At 40.3% G+C, this 13,534-nt stretch overlaps 1 protein-coding gene across 2 annotated transcripts in view; it reads left to right on the top strand.

Moving 5' to 3' along the window:
- The window catches only part of LOC126293580 (translation initiation factor eIF-2B subunit alpha), a 54,695-nt gene that overhangs the window by 22,293 nt on the left and 18,868 nt on the right, over positions 1-13,534 (top strand). For both annotated transcript variants that reach the window (XM_049986855.1, XM_049986856.1), the window contains one exon: positions 3,589-3,733. In XM_049986855.1, the coding sequence (XP_049842812.1) occupies positions 3,589-3,733 (145 nt within the window). The remainder of the gene's footprint in view (positions 1-3,588; positions 3,734-13,534) is intronic.

The raw sequence follows: 13,534 nt of genomic DNA, 5'->3' as shown, positions 1-13,534 counted from the left end.
CATTTAAATGAAAATGTTTAGTAACAGCACAAGTCTCACTTTTCTCAATTTGGAATCACGGTTGACACACTGACCAGTTCAGATGACCATCAGCAATGAGTTATACGCTGTAAATTGTTGAAACACTTTAAATGGTCCTTGGAATAACAGAGCTCACCAACTGTGAAGGAGCAACAAAAATGTTCCATTCTTTCATGGAAATTTACCAGACTTTTTAAACCACTCTCTTATATGAGGGGCCACACTGTTATTGCCATCAGAAGGAAGATTCTGTCAAAACAAATTAAAATTGTGTGATGGAATTGCCTGCAGTGCATAACTTCAGGGAAAATGTAAGCCCTCTCTACACACTGACCAAGGTTTTGGCTGAAAAGGACAGGCAGCTCACCCAGAAAGGCCCATGCCTTCACCAATCTACCCTCTCACCTGGCACTGTAAAATCTGAAATGACAAATATTTGAAAAAGGTACTTAAATATTTTGTTAATAACTGCTTTGGAAATTCCAGCTGTTACTCATTGTGTTCTGTAAATATTGCTCCCGTGGTGACAGCGATTGTAGCCCACCGAGTATATCTCAGACTATTAAGTGAGAGATCTGGAATTCAGTCTGCAGTCAGTATGAGGATCTTTTTCTATTACATTTCACTTCTCTCACCTCTGACAGTGTTTTTTTAATCCCAGCAATACCAACGCTTTTTCCATAATGTATACTACCAACAGGGAGGGCGTACTTTATGCTCACAACAAGGAATTTTTTTTAAAACATATAACATCATTAATTGTTTTTCTTTTTATTAACAACATAGTTTTGAAAGACTTACTTATGTATAAGTAGAGTCCAGAGCCTGAAAATACGCAGACGAGTAAAAAAAAAAATCACACCACCATAAAACAATTAATGTAGAATAATGACATTTTGGGACATTTTTCTAGGTAGCATATTTCAGTGATTAACATTGCAAAATCACAGATAAATGCAAATGTGTGAGAAACCATCGAAAATGTGAAATGCTGGTACGTTATTAACTGATCTAACCACCAGAATGTCGAATGCAAGTGTACAAATGTTCATGCATTGTGTTGTATAGGTGCCATATGTCAGTTTGTGGGATGGAGTTTCATGCTTGTTGCACTTGGTCGGTCAATACAGGGACAGTTAATGTTGCTTGTAGATAACGTTGGAGTTGTCATCCAATATGTGCTTCATTGGAGACTGGTCTAGTGTCAACATGTCGACATACTGTGGAGCATGTTGAGTTTACAACAGCGGTATTTGGGCAAGCGTTATCCTGTTGGAAAACATCCCCTGCAGTGCTTTTCATGAATGGCAGAACAATAGGTCAAATCACCAGATTGACATACAAATTTGCAGTCGAAGTGAGTGGGATAACCATGAAAGTGCTCTTGCTGTCATATGAAATCGCATGCCAGATCACAGCTCCAAGTGTAGGTCCAGTGTATCTAGCATGCAGAGAGGTTGGATGCAGGCCTTTAGCTGATATCCCCCTGACAGATGAACATCATTGGCACTAGGAAACACAACAGACCTCTATCCTGCCCTCTGGTGAGCTCTTGTTGGACACAGGTAGGTATTTCCCTGCAGTACAAAACATTCCCCACTGTTGGTCGACAACACCTCGGCAATGGGTCTGTAACTATTGGCAACAGTCTGATACGCAAGCAGTATGACCCTGCTATCCCACAGTATTACATTGTATTGCTTCCACATTGCAGCAATGTTGACTGCTACACTTTAGCGGCTACCCATTGCTGTACAATCTGACCCATGCAAATGCACATAAGGTATCATATGTTGATGTTCATGTAGCTGTCTTAAGAAAATGAATGAACTCATGTATATACTTACAACGGGGGGACCCAAAAAAGCCAGAATTTTTTTTTTATTTTGCACTTTTATTGAACTCTGCATTCACTCTACTTCAGTCCTCTTCAGAGTATTGTCCATGTGCATTACTGCACTTGTCCTAGCACTTTTGCCACTGCTGAAAACAGTTCTGGAACTCTTGAGGCAGAATACTGTTCAATGTTGTTAGTGTCTTTTTCTTTGACATCACCCACATCACTGAAATGCTTTCCTTTCAGGGTTAGCTTCTCCGTGGAAACAAACAAAAAAAAAAAAAAAAAAAAAAAAAATCATATGGAGCCACATTGGGTGAGTGGGTAAAGCACAACCACCATGATGGTGTTTGCCATGAACTCTCGGACCGTCGGAGCTGTGTGGGCTGGAGCATTGTTGAGATGGAGCAACCAGTCCCCATTGATCCTGATTTCTGGCCATTTTTGCCGCACACTCTCTCGTAATCTTCATAAGACATCTAGATAAAATGTCCTGGAGGAATGATCTCCTTGTGGAGAATGCCATTGTCTTAGAAGGTTTTCACATTGGATCGCACTTTATGTGCTTCCTTGGGCTATGGTGGCGTTTCAGTTTTCCTCTAGCTTGATGTTTGCTTTGACTCTGAATTATACCTGTAGCACCAACTTGCATCCCAAGTCACAATTCTCTTAAGAAAATTTGGATCATCTTCGCTTAACTCTTCAAGTTGTGGCAAACATTCACACAGTTTTTTCTTTGGTCATATGTGAGAAAGTGAGGAACAAATTTTGCTGACACCTGCCTCATGCGGAAATCTTCAGTTAAAATTTGCTTGACCATGCTCTGTGACACTTTTGTTTCCTCAGAAAATTGGTCAGTGGTCCTTTGATAATCTTAATCAATTGCGCGTTTCATTGTGGCAATGTTTTCGTCACTTCTTCCTACCAAAGAACGACTGGGTCATGGCATGTCTTCAGTTGACATGTTGGCAGATTTGAAAGAAGAAAACCACTCCTAGACCAGTGATTTCCCCAAAGCATCGTCAGTAAAGGCTTACCGAAAAATTCTGTGGCGTATCTTCAGTTGACACATTGCCACATTTGAAACGAGGAAACCACTTGTAGATCTGTGATTTGCCCAAACCACCACCATTAAAGGATTGCTGAAACAGAAAACAATATCTCACTCAGACTCTTGGCTCCTTCTTGTTGGCCATGTCATTAATCACATAAGGCTTGAAACAGGAACACAAACAACAGAACACCACAACCAAACTACTTAACTTCGACTGACATCAGCATACTCGGTGACGTGGGAGACTCCAAACTAACACCACCTAGCGGCACAATGCGTAACTACAAAGTGTATGCGTGCGACAGTTTGAGTTCGGTTATTTTTGGGCTCCCCTCATAGACTTGTTGCTCGTTTATTTTCTTAAGACAGTCACATAAACATTAATAAGTGATACCTAAGGTGAATTTATGTGGGCCATACTTTACAGCAATGTGAGAGTGCAAAAGTGCAGCAATCAACATTTCTGCATTGTGAGAGCAGCAAAAGCTAATATTCCAGAATATAGCTACACATCTGTGAAGGGAACATAAACAAGCCTGGATATATATGCTGCAATAAAAGTGTTCTCTGCTTGGAACCTTACAATGGTTGTTCCATTTCCTTACTCATTGTTTTAATTTGCAATTTTTTTCTATAATATGGCTATAGCCTGAGATTTTTTTTCTCGTTTCCTAAGGGTTCTGATGAGCAAAAAGTTGCGTGACCTGGGTATTCCGGTGACAGTCATCCTCGACTCCGCTGTCGGCTACATCATGGAACAAGTCGACCTCGTCATGGTCGGAGCAGAAGGTGTTGTGGAAAGTGGAGGCATCATAAACAAGGTGACACAGCTTTCGCATCTCCTACAGTGAAACACGTCACCTTGTAGTGTTAATCTCAGTGCACTATCTATGTATACGTGTATGTAACACACAATTCTCTTGTTTTCAACACTTTTGATTCCTGTTCAGTTGTAGTTTGATGGCTAACGTTAAAACAGAACATTACTACTGCACGATGCCTGACTAATAAGGGGAGGCCACGATGTTGGCATCACAGATGTACTTCTAACTTTGTACATCTTTAGTAGACCATTAAAACAACATACTGTGCAATTAGCAAGGTGAACTACTGTGGCAATTCAGAGACAATCATAAGAGAAGTTATACACATCTATTATATAACTGAACAATGGAAAATTCAGGATGGAATGTAACAATACGATAGAAGGAAAGTTGCCACAGGCTGTGAAGCAGTCATTGAGATGAAGGAAATCATGTTTGGCAGTGTGCTCAGCAACACGGTGGTCCACTTGGTTTTTTGGCCACAGTTTGAAGGTGGCCATTCATGCGGACAGACACCTTGTTGGCTGTCATGCATACATAGAATGCAGCACAGTGATTGCGGCTTAGTTTGTAAATCACATGACTGGTTTCACAGGTAATCCTTTCTTTGATAGGATAGGTGATATTAATGACCGGACTGGAGTAGGTGGTGTTAGGAGGATGTATGGGACACGTGTTTCCTTTCTAAAGGCCTGACCTTTTGCCCCACTCCCACATTCAACCATGCAGGTCTAGCTAAGACCTTCTCTCCTTCTCACGGTCCCTACAGTGGAAACACTTTTTCGCCACCAATCAGACCCAACCAAAGACCAATCTTGAACCTTGCCTAACTCAGTTCACTCCTTCATCCAACCGTGATCCACCCCCACTGCCTCCAAACCACCCCCTGTTAACTTTCCAGAATTTCTTATCCTCGGCCCTTGCCTCACCATCATTCCCCAAATTCCTCAACATGCATACTAACCTTACATCCGCAGAAAGAACCGCAGTCCACTATCTAAAAACTGATCCCGACCTTATAATCCTACCTGCAGACAAAGGCTCCAACACCATAGTTTTGAACCGCCAGGATTACGTGGCAGAAGGACTCCATCAGCTGTCCACCTACAAACCATACCACAGTGATCCCATTCCAGCAATCCAGCAGGATCTCCAGTCACTACTCAAATCCTTAGGCTGATCCCAGAACCTCTCCCCAAAGTCCATCTCTCTACTTACCCCCATCACTCCCCCGCACTCCCACCTTCTACATGATTCCTAAAGTCCATAAACTCAACCACCCAGTACACCCTATGTGGCCGGTTACCGTGCCCCCACTGAGGGAATCTCTGCTCTTGTAGACCAACACCTTCAACCTATTACCCGGTACCTATCCTCCTTTATAAAAGATACCATCCATTTCCTCATCCGATTCTCCACAGTTCCTTTCCCTTTACCACACGGTGCCCTGCTTGTCACTATTGATGCCACCTCTCTGTACACTAACATTCCTAATGCCCACGGCCTTACTGCTATCGAACACTACCTTTCTGGACGCCCTATGGATTCCAAACCAACAACCCCCTTCCTAGTCTCCATGACCAACTATATCCTCACCCACAATTACTTCTCCTTTCAAGACTTTACCTACAAACAAATCCGTGGTACAGCTATGGGCACCCGCATGGCACCATCCTATGCTAACCTATTCAAGGGCCATCTACAGGAATCCTTCCTAAAAACCCAGAATTCTAAACCCCTCACCTGGTTCAGATTCATTGATGACATCTTTGCTATCTGGATTGAAGGTGAGGACACCTTATTCACATTCCTCCAGAACCTCACAACTTCTCCCCCATTTGCTTCACCTGGTCCTACTCAACCCAACAAGCCACCTTTCTAGATGTTGACCTCCACCTCAGAGATGGCTACATCAGTACCTCTGTCCACATCAAACCTACTAACCACCAGAAATACCTCCACTTTGACAGCTGCCACTCGTTTCATACCAAGAAGTCCCTTCCGTACAGCCTAGCCACCTGTGGTCGTCGCATCTGCAGTGATGAGCAGGCCCTCTCTAAATATATCGAGGGTCTCACTGAAGCCTTCACTGACCATAATTATCCTCCCATTCTTGTACAAAAACAAATCTCCTGGGCCTTATCTTTCCAGTCTCCCACCACCTCCCAAAGTCCCACAGTCCGGCCACAGAGGAGCATTCCCCTCGTAACTCAGTACCAACCGGGACTGGAGCAACTGAATTACATTCTCCGCCAGGGTTTCGATTACCTCTCGTCGTGCTCTGAAATGAGAAATGTCCTACCCACTATCCTTCCCACCCTCCTACCGTGGTATTCCACCATCCACCGAACCTACACAATATACTTGTCCATCCTTACACAATCCCTGCTCCCAGTCTATTACCTCATGGCTCATACCCCTGTAATAGACCTAGAGAGCAAGACCTGTCCCATACGTCCTCCTACCACCACCTACTCCAGTCTGGTCATGGTCACTAACATCACCTATCCCATCAAAGGCAGGGCTACCTGTGAAACCAGTCATGTGATTTACAAGCTAAGCTGCAACCACTGTGCTGCATTCTATGCAGGCATGACAACCAACAAGCTGTCTGTCCGCATGAATGGCCACCGACAATCTGTGGCCAAAAAACAAGTGGACCACCCTATTGCTGAACTCGCTGCCAAACATGATACCCCTCATCTCAACGACAGCTTCACAGCCTGTGCCATATGGATCCTTCCCACCAACACCAGCTTTTCTGAATTGTGCAGGTGGGAACTTCCCTGAAATAATCCTACATTCCCATAACCCTCCTGGCCTCAACCTTCATTAGTCACTGTCCTCATGCATCCAGCCGCCTCCCTGTTCCCATTCCAGCACTACACAGCCGTCATTTCACCGCCACACCCTTTTAATTTATTTTTATTTCTCTCCTTTCCGCTACTTATCTCCCCCCCCCCCCTCCACAGCTTCTCTCTTGCCCTACGTCTAAACTGCAACACTTCACTCTCAGCACTCCCACCGTACTATCCCTCCCCCTCCCCCTCCCCGCCCCAGCCTCCTCCTTACCCCCACCCAGTCGCCACTCCCATCACGCACTGATGCTGCTATTCGCAGTATAGTTTCAGCTCTCTGAGACTGCAGACGTGTGTGTGTGTGTGTGTGTGTGTGTGTGTGTGTGTGTGTGTGTGTGTGTGTGTGTGTTATTATATAACTGATGTATCTGTGTATAGTTGCGGGACTTTAGTGTTCATGCAGGTTAAGTGGTTAGTGATCGAGCTTCATAGGACAAACGTGTATGAGACAATCGTTCGATTCCCACTCAAACCTTTGTTTTTGTAGTACAAGTGTAAATCCTGTGATATAAAAAAAACTGTACCTACACTATTCCAAATGGGGGCCTGCCTCTGTGTCTACAGTTCAAAGTGTCGAAGTGCAAAGTAGTTCTGGGTACCTTAACAGATTGCATGTACAAGGGATTGCGAAAATCATGACAGTCATACATTTTCAGGAAAACTCCTTGTGTTTCTTCATTTACTTGTCAATAGTTATTTATATGTTTGTTCTAATAATTAAATTTATTTAAAAATAGTGAAAAATGAAATTAACTAAAACTTCATGCAAATACATGTGATTTTTCAAAATTATATTACCTCTCAAATGTCATATAAATTAAATAATTTGAGCAGTGAAGAAAAAAATATAGATTAAGAATTAAGTTTGAGCAAGAGTCAAACCTTACGAAGCTCAAACGCTAACTACTTGACCACCGTGAATTCTAATGTCCAGTGTCCACGCACAGATACATCAGTTACATAAGACATGTGTAAAGTTTCTGTTGCGATTTTCTCTTAATTTCCAGAGTAGTTCACCTTACTACTTGCACATTACGTTGTTTTAATGTCCTACTAAAGACGTAAAAAGTTTGAAGTAAATCTGTAAACTCAACATTATGGCCTCCCCTAAAGTAATATTGGAAAAATGTTTTTTCAGTACAAATCTATGGGTGATGGACGATGGACTTGGACTGTCACTGTTCTATAAAATAAAAAAAAAAAAGACTATCTATTCACTGGCTACTGTACTGTCAGAATGTTAGAAGTGTTCTGAACTAATGTGCCAGCAAGGTTAACATCTGGACTTGCTAATGAAAGCTAAACCTAAGTACACACAGGCAAGTGCACACGCACGCACGTACACACACACACACACAGTTACAATTATAACATTAAATAGTGTTTATATATTTAGGTAGGTTAAATGGATTATGTCCAGATTCAGACAGAATTACTGAATAATTATGTCGCTATTGCGAATTTTCCTACATAAATTTATAAATGCTTGACTTACTGTGAATTTATTGAAAAACTATTACACAATCAGGGTGTAGTTGATTGTCACTCAACTGAAACTGTAATGTGAAAGAGCTATAGCAAAGTACCTAATTCTGTGTATGTAGCCATATGTGACAAGTGTGGTGTTTCAGTAAATATGGCAGCATAATGAAATAATTGAACTAATTTTTAAACTGTATTGTGTTGTCAAAGAAATGGTGAACATTTAAGAATTTATTTAACATTTCTCTTTTAAGAAAACAAGGTTTACCTGCTTAAGTTTTCTGTATAACCAGTCACTGTATATAACTGTGAGTAATAATTTAAATTTTCCTGCAAAATAAGAAAAGTATTTTGTTTTATTATTAACTTTAGGAATAACCGCCATTGTTCTAATGTTCTTTGCTGTTAACTATCTTGAAATATTGCCAGTGTTATCCTATTAACTTCACGTATCCACACATTTGTTTGTTATGAAAATAGCTCCACTGAGCTTGTTTTTCTCCTCAGTTGTAGCTGTAGCAGTGGCATTGGCTGAAGATGACTGGTAATCTTTGGCACTGCAGATGTCTTACTTATCTCAGAAACTCACAATATATCAAAGAATAGTTTCGTAACCAAGCATATTGTTTGAAAAATGCTGATGACTCAAACTTTTGTATAGTTGTGTGGACCTGTTGCTAAGGCTGCTCAATGCTGGGGATGGGATGTTTCAATGGGACCCACTCAGTTAATTCACTATGTTCACTACAGATTACACCATCACAATTATTTACTTAAGCAGCAAGCTGTCAATTTATTCAAACTTTCACTTCCAAACTAATGAATGCTTGTCCATAACAATAAATTATTTTGACAATTGATACACTGTTCCAAGTCTGTTCCCAAAAAAAAAAAAAAAAAAAAAAAAAAAAAAAAAAAAAAAAAAACTCTACAGTCACTTTTTATGTACTTTCTACTGTCGCTGTAGTTCACCTGCTTCTTCCATCTCTCCGTCAAAACAAATAGCTGTTTGTTCTCTGTTCACAGTTACCACTATTGTTCATACATTTGTATTTCTTTGACCAGAACTTGCACAGTTCTTGTTCTTTTGACTTCTTGATTTCTGTGTGCTTGACATTCTTCTGCATTGACTCTTTTGAGATATCTCTTGCATATTACTTCCCATTTCGCCTTCTCCCTCATCAAACCCTGTCTCTGTTGAAACTTTAAAACCTCGATGGTTCATCTCACAGTTCAAAGACTCAGTACAACAATTACATGCCTAAGGACCTGGTAGTGGTCTCGATTGATTTTGAGATAGCCTCTAATTCAATTGACTGGCAAATATTTTTGGCATTTTGATAGCATCTGGAGTGATCTCTACAATAGTGGAAATCATGAAGTAACACAGACACATTCAAAAGTGAAATTCCTTGAAGAATTCTCCAAAGAGTTTTTAACTGAAATTGAAGTCTGGCAGGGTGATGGACTGCCCCCAGTTTCCTTCAACTGCATGTTAGAGAAGATCATTCGAGAATGAGGAAAGGAATTAGCCAGGAATGTGGTGCTGCACAAAGTTCACTTTGGAGGATCGAGGAACTGTATTAGTCAATTGCCTTGGCTTCACTGACAGCCTGGCAGTCCTGCTAAGAAACACAGAGAGAGCTGTGGAACAGCACTGTAGTAACACTGTAGTAACAGGCAGGAAAAGCTGGCCTTCAAAAACAAAGTACATAACCAACATCCAAACAGTGCATCATAATCTAATAACAGAGTATGATGAAAGAGAAATAGTGGACAGTCTCAGATACCTCATTCAGATAGTGCAGATGAAAACTAGTGAAAAAAAAGCCATCAACAGCAGCAAGAGAAGATAACAGTGATCAAAACCGTATGTCTGTACACAATGACATGAAAAGCTGGACTGAGAAAAGCTGAGAAATTTGATCACAAGATCATTTGCAAAGTAATGGGCCCTAGAACAATAGATAGACAGTATAAGCTTTGACAAAGAGGAGAGTTATACAGCAATAATGAATGACTGATGAAGTCAATAAAGAAATGATGGCTGAAGTCATATGGACATCTGTTCAGGATGGATACAACCTGATTAACAAAGTAGATTTTTTAATGTATTGACTGTGATAAAAGGTTCGAGGAAGTAAGGAATGACCTCAAGAGCATTGAAGTGAACAGGAGGACATCTGTGAGAGATCAAAGTACAGATCACTCATCAGCAACTTTAAGGGCTTTCATGACAAACAAAACCAGAATGCTGGATGGGCGAAAGAAAGAAGACGGGCAGCAAGAAAAGAAAGAAATGCTTTTGGGTTGCAAAAAATGCCTTATAGTTACTTGACATGGGCTCTGATGACTCTAAGTGAGAGGGGAAAAAAAAGACACCGTCGCCCATTATGACAACATCTTCATTCCACTTGTCACATCATCTCCAAAATTGGTTGCCACTCTCTCAATACTTTGACTCTCCTCTCCACAATTTATTGTCCAACTGTTAGTATAGAAATAAAACTTCCTTTCCACAAAATACAAACATTTCGCCACTAACAAGCAGAGAAGCCCTCATAGCCCATCTTTCTACTTCTAGCTCCTGTCACCAACTGTCTCTCATTTCTCAGTAAAGTTACAATAACAAAATTTAACTTACCAGACCATGGCACTTAATATTACATAGAACTTACATTTGAGTTTACTTGTAAAATAAAAATCACATATTTAGAGTTACACTGATATATTAAATCACTGTTGAGGACTAAATAGGTGCTGCATTTGAAGTGACATAATTTCTCCATCACAATGTACTCAAGTGCATGTAGTTGCGAATAGAAGTTGCTTAGGTTTTATTATCTAGTTTCCTATGACTCAGTGGTAAAGTGCCAGACAGCAGACCCAAAGGTCTCGGGTTTGATCCACGCTCAGTCCTAACATTTTTATCTGTCACTTATATATAGCGACTTGCACCATGATTCAGAATCTACATTACTTTGTAGCTCCTCCTATAACTGGCTGTGTCGGTGAGCTCTTAAGTCGGAGGGCAGCAACAGAATACCATCTCTGATGGGACTGTGCATAGTGAAACATTGTGACATTCCCACCAATCTTCTAGTTGAGTACAGCATTACTTTTTTTTAAAAAATATTTTACCATCTCCCTTTTTGGTGAAGTATTTGAGTAGAGCATAAACAATTTTCCGAATTTTTGTAGTCAAAACAAGAGTGGGAAATGGACATATGGGGTATCAAATTGACAAGTGTGAGGTTTGATTTTGAAGAAGAGGAAGAAGAAGAATAAGAAGAAAAGAAGAAGAAATGTTGTTGAAGAAATTATTTTACTTGAAAATAATGTAGGTAATTAACACAACATTAACGAATGATTTAAGGCAAACTGAAATTTTTCACAAACAGCTGATGTTATCCATGTGTAAAAAAATATCAAACTTCAGCATAAATTGGTACTTCTCTCTTTTTCTCTTGACCCACATGTGCTTAGTTGTAGTAGTAGTAGTAGTAGTAGTAGTAGTAGTAGTAGTAGTAATGATAATAATAATAATAATAATAATAATAATAATAATAATAATAATAATAATAGCATACTAGTCTGTATTTAAATTATATTTATTATATATATTTTTATATCATATTTCAAGTGTCCTGAAAAAATGCAAAAATAAAATAAAAAATTAAAAATGGGAAGAAGTCATGTTTTCTGAAATGATGATTCTAAAAGCAGGAAATACTTATAGACTAGATTAGAGAAATACATGAGGGTCCTTTGAATGCTGCTCAAAACCACATAGCGATGATGTGCTGATTGAGAGTTTAAAGTTCATTGTTTAACTGAGAATCCTGCAATTTTATAGAGTACTAGAGAATATTTGTGTGGTGCGATTTCATTTGGTTATCTCCTTATGTCACTAAAGTATGTGAACTTCGAAACTTCCTGGCAGATTAAAAGTGTGTGCCAGACTGAGACTCGAAATCAGGACCTTCGCCTTTCGTGGGCAAGTGCTCTACCAACTGAGCTACCCAGGCACGACTCATGCCCCGTTCTCACAGCTTTAATTCTACCAGTACCTTGCCTCCTAGCTTCCAAACTTCACAGAAGCTCTTCTGCGAACCTTGGTAGAGCGCTTGCCCACGAAAGGCAAAGGTCCCAAGTTCGAGTCTCGGTCCGGCCCACAGTTTTAATCTGTCAGGAAGTTTCATATCAGCACACACTCCACTGTAGTGTGAAAATTTCATTCTAGAAACAACCCCCATGCAGTGGCTAAGCCATGTGTCCACAATATCCTTTCTTCTAGGAGTGCTAGTTCTGCAAGTTTCACAGGAGAGCTTCTGTGTAGTTTGGAAGGTAGGAGGTGAGGTACTGGCGGAATTAAAGCTGTGAGGACTGGGCGTGAATCGTGCTTTGATAGCTCAGTTGGTAGAGCACTTGCCCATGAAAGCCAAAGGTCCCGAGTTCGAGTCTCGGTCTGGCACAGAGTTTTAATCTGCCAGGATGTTTCATATGAGCGCACACTCCACTGTAGAGTGAAAATTTCATTCTATGTGAACTTCTACTGTGGTATACAATTTTGAGTACCATTCAAAAGCATGTCTAATGCTTCTCTAACCTATTTTATATCCCACTTGTAGACAAATCATTTCACAAATCATTTAAGTGTCCTTTTTTTCTTTCTTTCAAAGTTTTATTTATTCTTTCTTTTTTAACAATCATCTGGTGGTGACTTGCTAGAAATTTAAACAGTAGACCAACTCTACTGTATAGGGAAAACAGGGTTTGTACTATATGCTATTACTTTTCTTCTAGAGCTTTTTAATACTCTTCTACATCTATACTCTGCAAACCAGTGTGAAGTGCATGACAGAGGGTACATACCATTGCACCATTTATTAGGGTTTCTTCCCATTCTATTCATGTATAGAGCACAGGAAAAATGATTGAATGGTTCTGTGTGTGGTGTAATTATTCTAATCTTGTCCTCATGATCCCTAAGTGAATGATACATACGGATTTCAGTATATTCCTGGAGTCATCAGTTAAAGCTGGTTCTTGAAACTTTGATAGTAGACTTTCTTGAGTTAGGCACAAACTATCTTCAAGAGTCTGTCAGGTCAGTTTCTTCAGCATCTCAGTAACACTCCCATGGGCCAAACAAACATGTGCCCAATCTTGCTGGCCTTCTCTGTACATGTTAGTCCTAATTGGCAAGGGTCCCACACACTTGGGCAATATTCTAGAATGGATTGCATGAGTGATTTGTAAGCAATGTCCTTTCTAGACTGATAACACTTCCTCAGTATTCCACCAATAACCTGAAACCTACCACCTGCTTTACTCACAGCTGAGCTGAGCCTGTGTGATCATTCCATTTCATATCCCAGGTTACACCCAGGTGTTTGTATAAGTTGATCAATTTCAACTGTGGTTTATTGATATTACAGTCATAGGATACTATATG

This window comes from Schistocerca gregaria, chromosome 10 (genome assembly GCF_023897955.1).
Source record: "Schistocerca gregaria isolate iqSchGreg1 chromosome 10, iqSchGreg1.2, whole genome shotgun sequence".
Lineage (NCBI taxonomy): Eukaryota > Metazoa > Arthropoda > Insecta > Orthoptera > Acrididae > Schistocerca > Schistocerca gregaria.
The sequence above is the reverse complement of the archived record's forward strand: the minus strand, read 5'-3'. Positions and strand labels throughout refer to the sequence as shown.